This window comes from Akebia trifoliata, chromosome 15, assembly GCF_017979445.1.
Source record: "Akebia trifoliata isolate Shusen 1 chromosome 15, ASM1797944v1, whole genome shotgun sequence".
Lineage (NCBI taxonomy): Eukaryota > Viridiplantae > Streptophyta > Magnoliopsida > Ranunculales > Lardizabalaceae > Akebia > Akebia trifoliata.
In genome coordinates, this window is record NC_141389.1 from 13,468,458 (window position 1) to 13,488,660 (window position 20,203).

At 32.1% G+C, this 20,203-nt stretch overlaps 1 protein-coding gene across 1 annotated transcript in view; it reads right to left on the reverse strand.

Annotated features, from left to right (window-relative positions):
- Positions 1-8,083, reverse strand: part of LOC147384394 (uncharacterized) — a 28,747-nt gene extending 20,664 nt beyond the window's left edge. The window contains exon 1 of the mRNA XM_086424921.1: positions 7,957-8,083. Coding sequence (XP_086281047.1) covers positions 7,957-8,083 — 127 coding nt within the window. The remainder of the gene's footprint in view (positions 1-7,956) is intronic.
- Between the last annotated feature and the right edge of the window lie 12,120 nt (positions 8,084-20,203).

Genomic DNA, 20,203 nt, shown 5'->3' on the forward strand with positions numbered 1-20,203 from the left:
AAAAAAAAGTTGATCTTCTTTTAATCCATTCTCTTTTTTCTCCAAAGCACCCAAACTCAACTTTTTCTCAAACCTAGGGTTCTCCTCTCTTCACCTCAAGATTCATTGAGAAGGAATGACCATTAAATCCCGACGAAGAAGACAAAGTTGTCGGCTACAACGATGGTTACAACCTCACCTTCTTTGTTAACCCATTCACATCCGTTTCCTCACCCTCCACAAAAAATCAGCAAGTAAGTTAGGGTATCATCAAACTCGGAGCTTTACCTTATTAGTAGAGACTTGCCTTATAGTGTAGAAGTAAAGGAGAGTGCCGTCGTCGAAAGAGTTACAAACCCTCGCTCACTTTGCACCAAACTCAATCCAACATCGACTCTTCTACCACCAACCTTGATTATTGTGCAAGTTCATAACGTTCGACCTCCACAAACCAAGTAGGGGACTTTCAATTCCTATTGGTAACTTTAGATTTCTGAAAATGTGTATTTAGGGATTTTTGTTGAAAATGTGTTGTAGTTGTAAATCGTAGAAAACTTTTGTTTAGTTTTAAAATTCATGGTAGAAGTAGTTGTTTTGATGTGTTTTATTAATTTTAAATGTTGAATTCGTGGGTGGGTTGAAGAGTTTGAAGAACGGAACAAAAATCCAAAGAATGGATCGAAAAATTCAAGATGTAATAACTTTCGCGTTACTTTGAATTAGATTACAAAAACTATATGGTGTCAAATCTCGTGATCGAGACTTTAATTTTTAAAAATCCATTTTCAATTTCGAGAACTTGGAAAAATTGAGTTTCCGATACTTAACCAAATTTTCACCAGTTTTCCTTGTTTTTAACAGCTTTGGTTCCGTGCATCGCCGGGACCTCGTTTTGAATAAACCTTGATGGTTTTCGATGGAAAGACCAAAACTGACTCTAAAGGATTGAAAATGAATGGTTTGATTTGAAAAGACGAAAAGTGAGATTGTCGAGATAATGGGAAAGTGATGAATAGGTAAAATGTCAGAATCACACCTAAGGGGTGATGTCTACATCTTACATTGTATGTTGTATGTTGGTTGGTGAAAGGATATTCATGTTATTAATGAAAGGATTGCATGTTTATTTAAAATTATGTTAAACCGAGGGGGCCACAGTTGCATGGTAGGAACTGGATATCCATTTTCAATCCTGTTCTGTTAATTTCTCTTTTATTTCAAATGAAGAATAAATAAATAAATATATATATATATATATATAATATATATATATATATATATATATATGGGTCCCGTTCAATAACTAACTTTTTGGCAAAACATTTTTCAAAACATGAGTTAGAAGTTTTGGAATGGGCTAATTTTTGGTGAGGATGATTTCTACGGTGAGGAGATCATCATCACCAAAAATCAATCCATTCCAAAACTTCTAACCCCATCAAAAATAGTTTACAAAAAATGGACGATCCACGATTTTTCAACTTGTAAACATGGGTTAGAAGTTTTCAAATGGTCTAATTTTTGGTGATGATGATTTCCTCACTGTAGAGATCATCCTCACCAAAAATCTGCCCATTCCAAAACTTCTAACTCATGTGTTTGAAAAATGTTTTGCCAAAAAGTTTGTCAAAAAATTAGCCATTGAATGCTACCCTATGTGTATATATATATATATTATATATATATATATATATATATGGGTCCCGTTCAATAACTAACTTTTTGGCAAAACATTTTTCAAAACATGAGTTAGAAGTTTTGGAATGGGCTAATTTTTGGTGAGGATGATTTCTACGGTGAGGAGATCATCATCACCAAAAATCAATCCATTCCAAAACTTCTAACCCCATCAAAAATAGTTTACAAAAAATGGACGATCCACGATTTTTCAACTTGTAAACATGGGTTAGAAGTTTTCAAATGGTCTAATTTTTGGTGATGATGATTTCCTCACTGTAGAGATCATCCTCACCAAAAATCTGCCCATTCCAAAACTTCTAACTCATGTGTTTGAAAAATGTTTTGCCAAAAAGTTTGTCAAAAAATTAGCCATTGAATGCTACCCTATGTGTATATATATATATATATATATATATATATATATATATATAGATGATATTTTGTGAGCTGTTAAAGGGTCTGTGAATGCCTGAAGGGATAGTGCGTTACATCATCCAAAGGGGTGCACTATTCTGGAATGTACGGTAAGGATCACCAAGCTCATATGTGGTATGGGACACGTATGAGAGTGGAGTTACAACTGGAATCCGGGATATTCCTCTTTATCTTTACCAGTGAACTTGTAATGTACATTTGGGAATCACATGCACGCCTGATAGGCATAGACGAAGATAATTGGTCAGTGATCACTAACAATTTAGTAGTAGTCGAACATTCTGACACATCGAAAAAAGACCTATTGCTTACGGTCATGTCAAACGGCTCGTTTGAGCCAGATAAATGATCACCAGTGTGGTAAGCGCAACGATCGGCCACAAAATCAAGAACTAAAAGCCAGATTTATGTTGTAACATCATGTCCCGACTGAGAGCAATCCAGTCGTGAATCCCAACGCTCAAATTTCATTACTCCACCACTTATACTATGTATCTATTGTTATATTTCTAATTATAAACTTAAAAGCATGTCTATTATTTCAATGTTGTCAACTGTATTTGCACAAAATGGAAAACATACAATAAGTATGGATGATTGATGTTATGTGTGACTTTTAAACTGTTTAGTTGCTCATCCCTGGTTATATGTACCAGTTAATCGTAGTTTCAATTGTAAAACTTGCATATTTTGAAATGATGTAGTATGATTAGTCGATCACGTTAGGTGAGGTTATTAATAGGAATTGTTTGTGGACTTACTAGGTAACCATTGTTACTTACCCTTTTCTTTCATTTTTCTTTAGTTGCAGAGCCTGTGCTTGGAGAGGCGAGTATTGAACCATCCATTGAGGAGCATCTGGTTGGTCAGATCGACGACTAGTGTCCATTACCCGGTGAGCATTGAGATTATTTCCCGTAAGAGTTTGTTCATCCTAGGATGTGTACATAGTGTTTTAGGCCAAGTGATAGGGCTATATAAGAGTGAGGATAAATTTTTGTAATCTTGTATATTTTATCATTTTGTGCCACTCTGATTTCATCTTACACCATTCGTAACTCATTCTCTTTCATACCTTGTATGTTTTTGTCACATGTTATATACGGGATTTATTTGGTTATGGTTTTATAAGGTTTGAGTTCCGTGGAACGCTAACATAAACAGAGGAGACCATGCCGAAATTTCGAGGCGACCTTGGGATTTGTGTTAGCATTCGGCGGGGCGCCACAATATTGTTCACGAGTTAACCTATGAAAGTATTAAATTGCCAGAACAATTTGTAGTATCATCTCTAATTGAGAAACTTCCCAAGAGTTGAAATAAATACAAAACCAACTTGAAACAAGAAAAAAAAAAAAAAAGATAAGTCTTTCAACGATCTTATTATTCACATAAACATAAAATACTCTAGTAGACGGAGAGAAGAATGGTAAGGTGAAACAGTTTATCACCAAAGCTAATATCATAGAAGGAGACTCTCAACCCTTAGGTTCAAGCCAAAAAAGACATTAAAAAATAGGGATTAAGGATAAAGACATTGTTGGATTCAATAAGCCAAAAGATAGTTGTTTCGTGTGTGGTAAACCTAGTCATCATAAAATTGAATGCAAATTCAAAAAGATCAAGAAAAAATTGAAAAGGAATCATGTGAATCTGATAAAGACAGATGATGACACCATAATTGTGGTTCTCTCAGAGATCAGTGTAGACATCCTATTTTGTGTCCACTTGATCCGACAACCCGTTACCCGGCTGCTATGGATCCCTAATGATAAGTGTATAATATATGTGAAGAGTCGAAATTTGTGAGAGGTCAACCTCCAATTTTTCCAATTTTATTCAATTTCTTTTCAATCCTTCCTCATTTTCTCTATTTTCTGCATGTTTACTCATGCTTAGGATTATCTGTAAAACCTCAAATTTTTAATTCGTATCTCGAGAAAAAAATATAAATATTGAAAGTTTAAGAAAATCTTGAAAGTGGGACTTAGGGGTAAAACTTTAGGATATTTTTGGTCATTTTTAATGGAATCTGACCTCATCATTGGATTCAAAATGATCGAAAAATATACGTTAACCTGTAAGTACGCTCAAATGCGAGTCCGAATATAAACATTCCAAAATCCTCGATTACCGAGTCGGACTAGGCTAAAATAGTGACTTTTTGCTAGAGTAAGAATTATTAAGATTTGATTACACCATTGGATTCATAATGAAAAATTATTGAACATGGACTATTTATTTATCATTTTTGAAGATCAAAAAGTCGAATTATAGTCAAAAACGAAAACGACATCAATTTTAGGAGTCACATCAGGCTAAAAATATAAATTTTTGTTAGAGACAGAACTTATAGGCATTGACCATACTATTAGATCCGAAATGAAAAATTAGGAGAAATAGAGTATTCATTTGTCAGTTTTGGAGTCCGAATGGTCAAGTTATCGTCGATTAAAACAATTAACAAAATACCGAATTCGTCCCAAATTTTATATAAATAAAATTTTTAATTATTTTTTTATTCGTCCTCTCCAACTTGTCCAATCAACGAAATAATGAATTTTATTCGATTTCTTTCGATCTTCTACCTCAGATATCTTGCAAACGGCTCGCCGTCGATGATCGACGTAGAAGAGAAAAATGTCCGCAGCTACGTTCTCTCTACAAAACCCACCCAACCTCTTTCCATTTCACTTTCTTTTTCATCCAATATCGTTAAAAATTAGTCGTATTTAAATACAAAAATTTCGAAACTTTAACATCAGATTTCGTCCGTTTCTAGGTCAAACCGTCTTCCGATGCAGAAGGGAGAAATGTTCGCAGCCTCGACATCTACAAAACCCACCCAACCTTTTTTCGTTTCACTTTCTATTTCACTCGATATTGTCAAAAATCAGCAGTATTTATATATAGGAATTTCGAAAACTTCGACCTCGAATTTCATCGATTTCGGGATTAAACCGTCCTCCGTCGCAGAAGAGAGAAATGACGACGGCGTTGAGATCTTCAAAACCACCAGGCCAGATTAAAAAATCAACCACTTCGAAGTTCGATCCATCTCGATTTCTGTGTCGATCGTCTCGATTTTCGCACACGTGCTTCGATCCTTTCGCCTAGAGATTGTAAGGAACTCTCAATTTCTATTACTAATCGTAGATTGTGAAAATTGCATTTAGGATTTTATCGAAATATTTTGATGTATTTCCAAAATATAGAATTCTTTTGTTATTTAAAAATTCACACCAGAAATTGCATGTTTGATATGTTTAATTATAATTTTTAACAAATTATACGTGGGTAGGGTATTTTAATGGGTTATTTCCATCAATTGGGTCTTGTGCACTGCTCGGATCCCGTTTTGATATAAAATTTGTATTCTTTTTCAATATTATTGATAAAAATAAATTTTATAGTTGGAAAATGTGATTTAATATTCAATGAACTCATATTGAGTTGATGAATAACAAAAAATGGATATTTTATTGAAGAGATTGAAAATTGTAAAAATCGAAAAAAGGGAAAAATGTATGAAACGGTAAAATGTCAGAGTCACACCCGAGGGGTGATGTCTGCATTTTACGTTGTGTTGTGTGTAGGTTGGTGAATAGATATCCAGGGATAATATTGCTGGTTGCATATTTATTTAAATTTTTGTTAGTGCGAGGCGTTGTTTACCTTTCCGTTATGTTATTTATTTTAGGCCGGATGGCCACACTTGCATGGTAGGAAACTGGATATCCATTCTCAACCTTGTATTATTAATTTCTCTTTTATTTTCAAATGAAAATAGTATATATAAGTAGTTATTTTGTGAGCTGTTAAAGAGTTTGTGAATGCCTGAAGGGATAGTGCGTCATATCATCCGGAGTGGTGTACTATCCTGGGATGTACGGTAGGGACCACCAAACTCATACGTGATATGTGACGCGTATGAGAGTGGAGTCACAACTGGAATCCGGGATATTCCTCTCTATCTTTACCAGTGAACTTGTAATGTAAAGGTGATCGTATACGAATGGTTTGTATATTTGGGAATCACATGTACGCCTGATAGGTATAGACGAAGATGATTAGTCAGTGATCACTAACAATCTATAGTAGTCGAACGTTCTGACACATCGAAAAGAGACCCATTACTTACGGTCACGTCAAACGACCAGCCTAAGCCGGATAAATGGTCAACCAAGTGTGGTAAACAACGACCAGTCACAAAATCAGGAACTAAAAGCTAGAGAAGAATTGTAACATCATGTCCCGACTGAAAGTGATCCAGTCGTGAATCCCAACTCTCTAATTCCAATACTCCACCATAGTGTATTATGTATCTGTTGCCTTACTTTGATATATAAAATGAAATGCATGTTTAATATTTCCATTTGATCAATTAGATTTGTACCTAAAGAAAATGCTATAGTGAGTACTGTTGATTGATGTGATGTCAGTTTTAAAATATTTAGTTGCTCATCCCTAGCTATATGTACTAGTTAATCGTAGTTTATTCTATAAAATTTTATATTGTTAAAATGATTTAGTATGCTTATTCGTTCATGGTAGGAGGGATTATTGGCAGAAATTGTTTGTTTTCCTACTGGGTAACCATTGTTACTTACCATTTCTTTCTCTATTTTTTTAGTTTCAGATTCAAAGCTTGGCGAGGCAAGTATAGAGTACGAATGAGGATCATCTGGTTGGTTAGATAAACAACTAGAGTTCGTCACCTGGTAAGTACTAGGGCTATACCCCCTAGTGGTGTTAGTTCCCCCAGGTAGTCTTATAGATTCTGTCTTGAGTGTTAAGATTTCTGTTAGGGTGAGGAATTTTGTATAATCTTGTATTCTGGTTATTCTTCCGCACTCTGATCTTTCGTATGTTATTAGACGTATATAAACTTCCGCTAGTATTATATTTTGTATATGTATGAAGGATTGTATGTCGTTTATCAGGTGCAGGTTGAACGCCTTGGAATACTAACATAAACAGAGGAGACCATGCCGAAATTTCGATGTACCTCGAGTTTTGACATAGGAATTTGTGTTAGCGTTTGACGGGGCGCCACATTATCATTATTTTACACTTGACTTAGCAAATACATACACTCAATATCGTCACACATTTCGATAATCTAGGAATCTTACAATGGTAGAAAAATACGACATCAGAACTTAAAAATAATCACATCATGACCAAATGAAATTTCTCATCAACTTTTTTACAAAATGACAAAATACCCCTCGTGGGTCAAAAGTACTGTCATTATTCTCATAATGAGAATTCTAGTAAAATAAGACTAAAATCAATAAAACAGAGAAAATTATGAAGAATTATAAAAGTAATAAAAACATTCATAACGTTTGACTTTTACTTTAAAACCTTGATTCCTAGGAAAATGTGACTTTGGGATTGAAAATAAATCTTTCAAGAATATTCATGCAAATCGATAAAATTTAGAAATCCTACGCTTAAAAAAACCACAAATTTTCACATGAAATGGAAAAAAATTTCATGTGGAAAGACACCCCTCGAGTCACATAAAATGATGATTTTTTATATGAAGTGATAAATAATAAAAAATTGAAACCTCAGTCCAAGTTTGAAAAGATGAAATTTTAATTCAAAATTTGAAATTCAAAGCACTGAAAATTTTCACCAATCAATTAGGAACGAATGTAAAACAATGGTCCTTTACTCAAAATTTAAAATCGACCTATCATGAAATTTTTTGTATAATCATCGATAAATAATTATCTTCAGATAAATTAAATTGAAGTGGGAGGCGCTCATAGAACATTTTCCTTAGACCGAAGGCCTATTAAAAAGTCTACTCAGGGGTGCCTGCGGGCAATTCCCATTGATATTATATACGTATCAATGAATAGCTCCGACCGGTTGTATTCGATCCGATGCCGGATAGTGGGACTGGTGGGAATGGAATAGATTCCGGGTCATTATTAGATACGGCCCACTCCGAACTCCTCTCCAACCGGCGCATTTCTTTAATTCCTATTTGCTTTTCGCATTTTAATCCGTGGATACTATTTGGTTGCAACTTTGAGGCCTTTCTTAGGTCATCGATTTGGAGCATGCATTGTGATCAGTGTCTCAAAACACTGATTTATTCACACTTTTCCTAAGCATTTATCTCGATTTTCATCTTATTTTATTAGATTAGGTAAATAATCACAATAAGCCTCAATTTATCTCATTACATGTCCTACCATGCTAAATAGGCTTATTGCATAAAATTAATACATTTATCAGAAGACTAATTATGTGTATCCATTGTACAAGTCAAATATTGAATCATTAAGATGGACCACCAAATCAATCAATAAAGTGTGCATTGTAATCTAGATGATCAATCAAGCAACCATGCAAAATTGGAGATCTAAAAGTCGCAGCATCAATGTGGTGCAGTCAAGAACCAATGTGGAGTAGTGGATTTCAATTGGAACACCCTAAATCTTTTCTTCTCATGAGCTGACATGTGCAAGACTGATGGCGGTTATTTTTGGGTCCTTGTAGAGTACCGAATGTCTATAAAGATATTTTTCCCAACTAGGAAGGGCCTTGTCCCTTCCCTCTTCTCTCTCCTAATGCCCTGGGTATTTTTTCTTGTAATTTTTCATTTTTAAATAGTTTACATTTCTATGATTTTCTATAATTTCTCCAAGAATAAGATAGTGTACCTTGGTTACTCAATGAATACAAGTGATAGTTTCATGACTTCTCCATGTCTCCTTGCAATGATCATAAGCTAGACTCCTTCATTAGTGGGAATGAGAAACTTAAGAGCAAGCTTTTAATTTTGTATTTTAGTTTTTATCTTTTCATGTTTCTTTATGATTATTGGGTTCTCTTCAAGTTTTATCCAACTCTAATGTATCAAATTTCTAGATCAATCGCTTTACCTTTTATGCTTAACTTAAATGTTTTATACTTAGATTAGATCAAGATAAAAACATATTTAATCTAAATAATTGGTAGTAGGGACTTCATACATTAGTGACTGAATGAGTCCTAACTATTGTGTTATTCAAACTTCATATTATATCTTCCAACCTAAAGAGCTCACACCAAGTCCTTGGAGTTAAGTTAAAAGAAGGATAAAACTTAGATGTAGTTTTAATTACAAACCCTATGTTACTCTAATTACTAATGGTATTTTTTTCATGCTTCTTAATTTAATTTCCATTTCTATTATTTTATTTTCCTATAACACTTACTTTCATTTTTGTTACACAAAACACAAAACACAAAAACAAATTTTAAAATAGTGACTTAGATAAACTTCATTTTGCCTTAACTTGGTTAATGCCATTTCCCTTGGGTTCGATCCCTTATTTGCTCGACAAGTCAAAAAAAGTTATAAACATATTAATTTCTATGGAAAGGACAACGATAGTCCCATCAGAATTTTGGTGTCATTGCTGAAAAAATTTGTAGTTGTTCTAAGTTTGGTTTGAAGTTATTTGTCATTTTTTCTTCATTTTTTTTTTATTTCTATTTTCTATTGATATAAAAAAAATTAAAAAAAAAATAGAAAACAGCGTCCTTATTACAATCAGGAAAATCATTTTAGATCTATGGAAAAATTTTGGACATAGATCCATAGACTTCACTACACTATGGTGAATCCAAAGACCTCTATGTCTTGATTTTATCACATTTCTTAGTTTGTCTTCTAGATTGTAACAATACGTTTAGTTTCTGTTTTTATTTTTCTTTTGTAGGTTGGAGTAATTTTTGAACAAAAATCTCAAGTTTAATCTATTAGATCCAAGATTCATTCCACTTTACTGGTTTTTTTTACATTTTTAGTTAGGTTTATGTAGACACCTCATTTTCGTACTCGCCTGATTAATCAACTCGTCAACCCAATTGTGATGATTCCCAATTATGGATGAATATTCTAATATTTTTATTTGTTACTAGATATGTTTCAAAAATTCGGATGAGGTATCTCAAGCAAACAAAACTTTAGAAATCATGTTATACTAGGATAATATAACAACAAAACATAGAAACCATCATTTTGAGATAAAAAGAAGTTTTATGAGAAAAATTACTAAAAAATGACTAAATTACCAAAATACCCCTAACATCAAAACATCCCTAGAGCCTACATTACGATTAGGAAAATCCTTTCGAACATATAAAACAACAAATTAAAATCAAATAAATTATTTTTTCAATTTTTACTAGGGTCCACGATCATTTCATGTCAAAAACCTGTAAGTGATACAAACCGATACTCTCATTAAATTTCTTACGAAAAATTGATTCAAAACATCCCAAAACATCGAAAAATGACCTCTCAACGCAAAAGTCCTCTTTGAAGGCAAAACAATAATTTCCAATCCTAAAAATTTTAAATTTTGAAATAATAATTAAAAAACATTAATAAACATAAAGTAAAATCTTAATAAATTGAATTAAAATTTTGAACAAAGAAAATCAATCAATCAAGCCTACAAGTCAAATTTTAAGTGGTGGCATACTTATTCAAGTGAGGCCCACTTGATATTTATAAAAGACCCCTCCATCTAGGGTCCCAAAGAATTAAAAATATAATTAGGGAGGTTCTCCAAAAAAAGCTTAAAAATATTCTTTTATTATACGTAATAATTAAAATCCTAATTCAAAACTTTAGTTAATCTTATCTTGAAGAAACCTAGTCAAAATGAAAATTTTCTAAAAAACTCTATAAAAAGGAGCTTCCACGGCCTAATCTCACAGGTCAAGAAAAACCTTAGGAAAAAAAGGCCAAAAACTCTCCCCCAACCTTCCCAAAATCTTAAATCTGAAGTCTCAAATCCTTACTTAATACCCAAACACTATTTTTTTTTACTCAAAAAATACCTAGAAACCCTAAAAAACACCATAAAAGCTAAAAAATATTTAGATGTAGGAGGAGAATACTTCATCTCAGAGATCAGAAGAGAATTTAGTGATGGAGACAAAAGTAAGAAAACTCACATGAGGAACGCTCTCCGCCAGATTCTAAGGGGATCAACTGTCGTAATCACCTAGGTAAATTAGGTTTTTTATTTTTTAGGTCATTTTAACAATGTAAAATTTTGGGAAATAGAGACCGACGTTCGTCAGGTAGGATTGGTGCCCAACACTTTTCAATCCCGTAATGTGATCTCCAGACCATTTTTTTCGCAGATTAATACTTTTTATTAGTTTTGAGTCATGTTTTGATTTCTAAATCGTAAAACTAGGTGGTGACTCCTAAACATAAAAAAACAGATCCGTAACCTACAGATTGAGGGAGTTTTCAGTTTATTTTTCTGTTTTAGATATATTTATATTAGGAACTTTGTAAAATTTCATTAGTTAATTAATTATCCAAGAATATTTGGATTGCAATAAACTAGGGAATGACAACGATTTAGATGATACTGTCACAATTCCTTAGCTTTGCACATCAAAACTAAAGTTGGTGGCCTAAGATGACTCAACTCGTCTTCATCCCATCTAGAACAGGAGGTAATTCCAATTCACCCACGCTTCTCATTATTAGTAGGTTACTCCTTATCTTTGTTTGTTATTTTCCAACTTACACACACTTGGATTACCAATTTCATACTCTAATTAAGATAATCAATTCACTAGTCACCTAATCAAATTAATTAAAATTAATAAGACTTGACTATAGGCCCCACAAGCTCAATAAAAGAAATTCGTTTTAAGTTGCACCGATTGTGTTTCTTGATCATTTTTTATATCTAGTAAGATTTTGTCCTTTAAGGGGATAGACTCAGTCTATTCTTGAAAGAAGACGACTTAATAGTGTCTTTACTTATATATTGTGCGTCACCTTCGATCTGGATATCCGAATGATCCAAACTTGATTTTATAAAACCAAGTCGGAAAGCTAGTGGCGCAATTTTTACCTAGTTAGGAGTTGTCTAAAGTTAATCATCTTATCCAATTTCAGTATTTTCTTTCTTTTGATTATTTGATCGACTATGTGTTTTGAGTGCTTAATGGATATTTGAAGAATGTAGTAGTATAATCTCTTAATCTTTCAATGGAGAATGATTATGAGTATATCATGTCGAGCATATTGAGTGAGGTGGATAGTCTTAACGATATAGTCAATGCTTTCCAAAAGTCACCAATTCACAACCCACTCTATAGGTCAGAGTATATCATAAAAGTAGATAAAGGAATACGATCCCTTTTTGTTTTATGTGAAAGTATGATCACATAGTTGAGTGTTGCTTAAGCTTATCTATCATGAGGAATAGGAAGTCTCAAATCTTTCATGAGTATAATTGCTATTCGACGCCAACCCTAAACCGTCCAGTCAATCATATCATTCAAAAAGTTGGTCCCCTCTAAAATTCTCATATAATCAAAACGAGTTCATTCAGATTAGTTTTTTTGGTAACCATACACACGACAACTTAATGATTCTTCAATAATCTTACTCAACATTTCAACCATTTATAAAGTCCTAATCGATGTACAATTGTCCTACTTCAACTTTTTAACACCCATTGCATTAGAATCCATGATGATAGAGTACTAAATTAATAATAATAACTCATTCAACAACGACAACTTCTTTAACAACAACAAGAAAATACTCAAGTCCTAGTCCATATAAAGATCCAATTAAGGTATTTAAAGCTATCCTTAGAAGAATGGAAGTTTGATCAATTAAAAAATGAGGATATTCCAATCATAGAAAATCCATTATTCTTCCAAGATACCTTTAGTGACTAATTCCATAAGGAACTCCATAATTGTCTATCCATAATTGATAACCCATTTTCCTTTGAAGCTAAAATAAACATCAATCAAGTTACAACAGCAATCATAGGAAAAATGAAATTACAACTAGAGCAACATGTTATGTCTTTAGAAAAGAGTGATCCATTCCTAGAAGAAACAATCTCACAAAATGAATCTATGGAACAACCTCTCAAGGAAGAAGAAATACATTTGGAGTTGTCTATCAATTCAGTCTCGAAAGACAATATTGTCTTAAAAAAATGAGTACCAATTTCAATCCTCTATTTACACTAGTTCCTAAGAGTCTAATCACCACCAATAGTAAAACTTCTTTCAATTAAAACCTATGCCTTTTCCAACCTATAATTTCATAGAGTTATAAGGATCCTATCGATCCTACAATCTTTACCATCATAGGAAACATTGTAATTGAACAATTTCTCAAAGAGATGAATTCTTTAACTCAAAAAGACTTAAGTAGGATGTTGGGTGTTTTGCAATATAATTTCATACTATTCGAACCATAAAAATTTGCTTAAGTTATACACGGGATGAAAAATCAATTAAGGTGTCAATCAAATTTGATGATATGAAAATTCCTTTCAATAACACCTTTTCATAAGTTCGGTTGAAGATGTTAGCATTGCTTAGGAGGCAACCCATGTAATCTGAGTTAAGACTTTCAATTCTAATAAGTCTGGCTGAAAACATAAAACTTAGCATTATTAGGAGGTAACCTACCTTTTATTATTAGTAGTTATTTTGTCTTGCATGCTTATCCAACATAGTGTAGGTTATGAGCACAATACCTCTCAACTTCATACAAGCGACACTACTATTGTAGTGAGTAGTGTGTTGTCTCATTTCAAGAGATATTGTGTTGGTATCAACAAGACTTTATGATCTTTTTTAGGTGTCATCTAACTCACTTCATTTCCTTTCATAAATTTCAATTTTACTTTTGCATGTGCATGTTGAAATATTGAGGACAATATCATGTTTAAGTTTGGGGGTGTATGGGTTGGATTTCCACCTATCTTCTTTTGTTTTCTTCTTCTACTTCAAAAATCATAAAAAGTTAAAATTTTGAAAATTTAAAAAAAAAATTTGGTGGAAACTATGTTGTATTTTATTCAAGATCTTAGTTTGTATCTTTAAGCACTTGATTAAAACTATTAAATCAATTTCTGGTTGGAAGATTTGATATGAAGTCTCAATTTGTATTTCTCTTAGGCCAAAATTATAGTAAAGTTACCTTTTGGATATAGTTACTTCAAATAAGGTTACTAAGAATTTAAATCGAATTAAGTGAGCATTTTTACCTTCTTTCTTCTTAAAGTATAAGGAAAAACTGAGTTTGATGAACTTTGACTTCCTTATTCATTTGGTTGGCTGATTAGAAGAAAAATAAAATTAGGTTGAATATATCTTGAATGACAACCATTGAATTAGACTATGTACCTTGAAAAGGGTTTCCTACTTTTCTTAGAAAAAGAGTGAAAAAAGAGTATAAAAGAAAAAAATAACAAGAAAAGAAAAAGATTTCTCGAAATGAGAAAGAAATATTTAAAGTTTCAGTAAGGTGAAAATCAACAAGTGTAAAAATATAAGTACATTGAAATATTATAGATAAAGCAACTTAGAGGTATTAAAGTGAACATCCACACTTCTCACTACCCCAGATAAGATGCTAAGTTTAGAATTAAACCGTAAGTTGATCTAATTATTCTTGATTAGTTAGAAAGTTGAAATTCACTCTAAGAAATTGAATCTCTAAAATTTCTAAGTTGGAATCACTATTCTTAACGGTCAATTTAAGTCTAAGTTTTGTCACAGAGAAATAAGAGTTAGGACTCTATACCAAGTATTACTTCCAATTGGTTAACAAATCTTAAAAGAACTTATGCTTTTAAATATAAGTTTTGATTTTGACCATTGTTACTTCAAAAGTTGTTTCAAATTTCGTTGGTATATTCTCTACAAACCCTCACGAGTCAAACTCGTCCACTAGGGGTAACCTAACGATTTAAGTACTTACTGCATTCATTAATTGCAGTCGAAAATCTTGCGAAAGTAGCAATTTATTTCTAAGAGACTAGAAAAAGATAAGTTTGGGGGTATGATCAGTGTCTCAAAACTCTTATTTATCCATATTTTTTCCAAGTATTTATCTTGATTTCTGTCATATTTTATTAGATTAGGTAAATAATTATGCTAAGTCTCAAATTATCTCATTACATGTCCTACCATGCTAAATAGGCTTAATTGTATAAAATTAATACATTTATCAGAAAACTGATTATGTGTGCCTATCGTACAGGTCAAATATCAAATTATTAAGATGGACCACCAAAAATCAATCAAGTATGCATTAAAATTTAGAGGACCAAGCAAGCAACCATGTAAAATTGGAGATCCTGAAGTCTCAGCATCAATGTGGCATAATAGATTTCAATTGGAGCGCCCTAAATCTTTTCCTTTCTCATGAACTAACACACACAAGACTAATGACGATTATTTTTGGGTCCTTCTAGATCACCGAATGTCTATAAATAAATATGTTTCCTAATTAGGAAAGGCCTTGTCCCTTCTCTATTCTATCCCCTAATGCCTTTGACATTTTTTCTTGTAATTTTTCATTTTAGATCGTTTACATTTCTGTAATTTTTTTTTTATAATTTCTCCAAGAAGAAGATAGTGCACATTGGTTACTCAATGAATACAAGTGATGGTTTCATGACTTCGCTTTGTCTCCTTATAATGATCATAGGCTAAACTCCCACCATTAGTGAGAGGAGGAAGCCTAGGAACAAGCTTTCAATTTTGTATTTTAGTTCTTATCCTTTTATGTTCTTTATAATTATTAGATTTTCTTTAAGGTTTTATCCAACTCTAATGGATTGAAGCTCTAGATCAATCTCTACACCTTTTAAGCTTAACTTAGATATTTTATACTTAGATTAAATCAATATAAAATATACTTAATTTAGATAATTAGTAATAGGGGTTTCACACATTAGTGAGTAAAGGAGTCATAACTATTGTCTTATTCAAGCTTCATATTATATCTTTCAAACCAATGAGCTCACACTAAACCCTTGGAGTTGAGTTAAAAGAAGGATAAAACTTAGATGTGATTTTAATTACTAATCTTGGGTTACTCTAATCACTAATATTATTATTTTTCTGCTTCTTAATTTAATTTTCATTTCTATTGTTTTATTTTTCAACAATATTTATTTTTATTTTTGTTACACAAAACACTAAAATAGTGACTTAAATTAACTTCATTTTTCCTTAACTTGGTTATCCCCATTTCTCTTGGGTTCAATCCCTTACTTGCCCCACAAGTCAAGAAAAATTATAAACATATTAATTCCTATGGGAATGACAACGATAGTCTTATCACATTGCTAATCAAATGTTATACAACAATTTTTTTTTTATAGTAGGCAATGGTTAATAAAATCAAATAATCTTAAAAATCATCTAATCATCGATCAACTTAAGTTTTTTTATATATTTAAATTAGTTAGAATTAACCAATCGAATTAAAGAAAATGGTTTAGTATGATACACACGAGATGCAAGGGATTGTTGTCCCTTGAGTTGTGGCTAATCTCATTAGCTAATGAGTTCGACCAAGAAACGGTTCCACCGATTTCTCATCCAAATTAGTTCGACCAAATTAGAAAAGAGGAAAGAGGAAAAAAAAACTCTCACTTAAAATAACAAAAAGAAAACCATGAGAGAGGGAGACAGAGTGCATGAATGACTCGATCTCACCTTAATTCCCTGTATGAAATAGCGAGAGAGAGAGGATGTCCTTCATGGACTCTACTTCTATCTTCACTCCATACAATAACACCCCCCTCATGTTTTACAAGATCATCAAATTTTAGAGAAAAAAATAGTAACGAAAACGCAAAAAAAGAAAATAAAAAAGATAAGAGGAAGAGAAGGACTTACCTTCCTCTTCAAGCAATCCTCCTTTAACGATCAGACCAGCACTGCTATTCAACCATATTCAATTGAACTATCCATCTCCATGTCATTTTTTCAGCCCAATCAAATTACCCATCTTCATCTTCTCCATTATTAGCCTTACCTCTCCCTTTAGTCACTCCTCTTGAGCCCACCTCCACTAAAAACCACCACTTCAACATTTTCTTCATCTTCTTGCTCACCCCCTCATTCACGCATCACCCATCATCCCTAGCAATCTTGTTTTTTTTTTCTTTTAGTCCATAATAGTGCAATATCAACTATTAAGTTTACCATCTCCCTTTCCTTTCTTTTTTTCTTTCCATTCACATCATAGCCCACAGACATCACATTTTAAAAATCCAAATACAACCCATAGACTTCATGAGTCGGTGAATTTCTAAAGGAATACCTCGGCAACCAAACCTTCATTTAGACTAGGTGAGTTGGTTTAATTTTTTCTTTTTTAAGAGACCAAGTCGACCCATTTCTCGATTTTTCAGGTATTAGATTCTCTCCTTAAGTAATCCATCAATTTTGGTAATTCATTAACTTTTTTGGGTGGGGGGGAATGTGTTGAAAAATCAATTTTTTACTTATTGAGTTAACTCGTTAGAATTTGGAGGCATTCAAAATATTTTTCAAATAAGAAAACCAAGTCAAAACATTTTTTTTGATTATGCATAGGGGAATATTTTAAAAGAATATTTTTTTAAAATATAACGAGTCAACTCATCAATTTTAGAGATCTTAAATTAATTTAAGTTAAATGGAATATTTTTTTTCCACATGAATTTTTTGACTCAATTTAGAAATGTTGTGTTCGAAAAATCGAAAAGTGATAAAATCGAAAATGGAAAAATGGGGATGAAACGGTAAAATGTCAAAATCACACTCGAGGAGTGATGTTTACATTTTACATTGTTGTGCTATGTGTGGGTTGATGAATGGATATCCTGGGGTAATTTACTTTCTGTTGCATGTTTATTTATGATTATGTTGGCGTTTTACATTTCGATATTATTATTTAATTTAGGTCGATTGGCTACAATTGCATGATAGGAAACTGGATATTCATTCTCAACTTTCTAATGTCAATTTCTTATTTGTTTTCAAAGAAAAATGAGATATATATATATATACATAACTATTTTGTGAACTATTAAAAAACTTATGAATGTTTGAAAGGATAATCTGTCATATCATCCGGAGTGATATACTATCCTAGGATGTACAATAGGGACAACCAAGCTCATACGTGGTATGAGACGCATATGAAAATTGAGTTACAACTAGAATATGGGTTTATTCCTTTCTATCTTTACTTGTGAACGTGTAATGTAAAGGTGATTGTATACGAACAAAAATATATAATCTAAATCACATGCACGTCTGATAAGCATATACGAATGTGACTAGTCATTGATCACTAACAATAGATAGTAGTGGAACGTTTTGACACATCGAAAAGAGACTTATTACTTACGGTCACGTCAAAAGGCCAATTTGAGCGGGATAAATGGTCAACCAATTATGGTAAGTTGTAGTGACCGATTACAAAATTAGGAGCTAAAAACAAGTAAAGTATTAGAACATCATGTCTTGACTGGGAACGATCCATTCGTAAAATCCCAACTTTCTAATTCCACTACTCCACCATTGTGTATTATGTATCTTTTGCCTTATTTGAATTATATAATGAAAATCATATTTACTGTTTCAATTTTATTAATTAGAATTGTATAGAAAGAAAATATTATAGTGAGTACTAATGATTGATATAATATAAAATTTTAACTGGTTAGTTGCTCATAAATAGTTATATGTACTAGTTAATCATAGTATATTCTATAAAACTTTACATGTATTGAAATGATTCCGAATGCTTACTCGTTCATGCTAGGAGAAGTTATTAGTCAAAATTGTTTATTTACCTATTTGGTAACCTTTATTACTCACTTTTTTCTTTTTCATTTTTTTAGTTTCAAATTCTGCATTTGATGAGATTGATATAGAGCATGTTAGCGAGAATTATCTAATAGGTCAGATAGATGATCAGAGTCATTTTCTTGGTGAGCATTAGAACTATATACCTATTAACAATGCCAGTTCGTTTAGGTTGCAATATAGATTTTGGTTGAGAGTTAAAATGTTGTTACAGAAAAGAGTTTTGTATAATCTTGTATATATTATTTATTTCTTCCATACTCTGATCTTTCTTATGTTGTTAGAGGTATATAGACTTTTATTGTTATTCCATTTTCCTATATTTATATAGAGGATATTATGTATATTGTTTATCAGGTGAAATAGGTTGAGTGCCTTAGAATGCTAGCATCAATAGAGGAAATCATACCAAAATTTTGAGACGCCACTTAGTGCCTTGAGATTTGACATGGAGTTTTACGTTAGTGTTTCGGGAGTGTCACAGGTGGCATGAGCTTCACACATGAGTAAGTGAAAGAGTTCTACCTTATATTTTTTAAATTTAAGTTTTCATTGTCAAACTTTTAATCCAAGTTGTTAACACCAAACCCTTAGAATTAAATTAGATGAGAATATGAACTAGATTAGGTTGGATTTAATTTCTCGAGGTGGAACCCTCTCTAATAGTGTTTCTCTCTAGTTCTAAGTTAAATCTCTTTTAGGAGTTTATTTTCCAAAAACATTTGATTTTATTTTGGTAACTTAAAAACACAAAAACGGTTTTAATAATTTTGGTTTGAATTAATTTCTTACTTTCAACTTGATTTTACTCTCTTTCCTAGTGTGCAACCCTCATATGCCTTCCTATAAGTTTGGTTATAAATTAAAAAAAATTTCTATACTCAATCAAAATCCTAGTAGCTTTTTTGAGATAACTCCAAACACACACTTCTATTGGATTAAGTCATAATTGGTACTTTTGAATCTTTTTGAAGAATTTTTTAAAGGCAATTGTGTGGTGGTTCGTTATTTAGATTTGACAATCATATTGTCCACATACACTTCAACTTCTTTATGAATTAGATTATGCAGTAAAGTTGTTGCTGCCCTTTTATATGTAGCTCCGACGTTGTTTAATCTAAAAGGCATCACCTTATAACAAAAAGTCCCCCACTGCGTGATAAAAGAAGTTTTCTATATATCTTGAGGGTCCATCTATATCTAATTGTATCCAGAAAATCCATCCATAAACGAAAATAGAGCATACTCAACCGTGTTATCAACCAAAATGTCAATATATGGAAGATGAAAATTGTCTTTTAAACTTATTTTGTTCAAATCTTTGAAGTCCACATACATCCTAAATTTTCCATCTTTTTAAAATTTTATGCTATACATCGTGTCTAATCCTAGAGGAGGGTGAATAGGATAAATTGAAAATTCTTTCAATCTT